The sequence below is a fragment of the Orycteropus afer genome, unplaced genomic scaffold, assembly GCF_000298275.1.
Source record: "Orycteropus afer afer isolate SDZICR_OR568_19922 unplaced genomic scaffold, OryAfe1.0 scaffold00330, whole genome shotgun sequence".
NCBI classification, from domain to species: domain Eukaryota; kingdom Metazoa; phylum Chordata; class Mammalia; order Tubulidentata; family Orycteropodidae; genus Orycteropus; species Orycteropus afer.
The window spans coordinates 1660949-1662183 of record NW_006921917.1 but is presented as its reverse complement, the minus strand read 5'-3'; the positions used below and the strand labels follow the sequence as shown (position 1 = coordinate 1662183).

At 43.3% G+C, this 1235-nt stretch overlaps 1 protein-coding gene across 1 annotated transcript in view; it reads right to left on the bottom strand.

Moving 5' to 3' along the window:
* CFAP52 (cilia and flagella associated protein 52) overlaps nt 1-1235 on the bottom strand; it is a 61549-nt gene that overhangs the window by 36266 nt on the left and 24048 nt on the right. Inside the window, exon 7 of the mRNA XM_007952343.1 lies at nt 942-1042. Within this exon, the coding sequence (XP_007950534.1) occupies nt 942-1042 (101 nt within the window). The remainder of the gene's footprint in view (nt 1-941; nt 1043-1235) is intronic.

The window sequence follows — 1235 nt, the reverse complement described above, 5'->3', positions numbered from 1 at the left end:
ACAGAACTAAGAGACCAGCACAATACAGAGCTATGGGCTTGGCCCATGAAGAGAGAAAGCTGAGTGGTTGTGGGCAGGAGACTTGCTGGCTGAGTGGGGTGCACCTAGATGAACCTATTGGTAGAGCTAAATGAGCTCTATAACACTTGCCTGAGCAGGGCAGAGGACAGGGTGAGAGGCTGAGGGCCAGAGAGAATTATGCCTTTGGACATAACCAAGGAGAGTCTGACCCAGTCAAAGAATTGTATCCTGAGCATTCCTGAACCTGAATTGTAACCTGTTACTTCTCTACCAAACTCCATAATTGTGAGTATTGTCTGTGAGTTTGTGTGGCCATTGCAATGAATTCTCGAACCCAGCAGACAAGTAAAGTAGTAAGTGTCACTGGAGGGATGGCTGGTGTGGGAGTTAATCAAAAGGCAGGAGGGTGGCAGTATGTTTGGTTTCATAGGAATAAGCCTTGGGCTGCTGATGGTGATTCTATCTCCCCTTTGTGAAAATAGAGGTCAGAGGAGGACATCACCCCCATGTCCTTTTTACACTAGCACAGTGCCTGGCACATAATAGGTACCCAATAAACTTTGTTGAGTAAACCAATTTTGAAAAGTTTGATATTTGGGGTTATTTGTTGGATGAGTTTATAGAAGACATTGCTTTTATGGTGGTTTAATGAGTTAGCTACAAAATAATGTATGTATTTATTAAAAGAACAGTGTCCCCTCTGGGTAATGATGGACTACTTTGGCTTGATTTAACATAAGCCATTGTCTTTCCACTGGCAAAGAAACCACCACTTATTATGATTCCAATTACTCACTTCAGCATGATGAAATTGTTTTACCAAATGTGAATTAGCTAATATTGCTTAGTCGCTGGCTTTAAGCTAGTCTCTCTCTGGTGGGTGTCTCTCCATCCCAACCCTGTGGGGGCCCAGAACTTACTTGATAATTTTGTAGCTGGGACTTTTACAGAAGACCAGCAATCCAGCTCCTGAGCCCAACAATAGACCCCCCATCTTCAGGGATTTCACAGCTGACACCCCCTGGGGGAAGAAACATTCTTTAAGAAAAAGTCCAAGCAGTCTCATCATCAGTAATGCATGTACCATTACTGAACATTCTGATCAAAGATGCCATAGAAGAAGCCTGATCAAAAGGAGGGAAATGCAGAACAGAATTTAATGAATTCTCAAGGACTCCAGACTTCTGGAGCCATAAAGGATGGATAAACCCCTG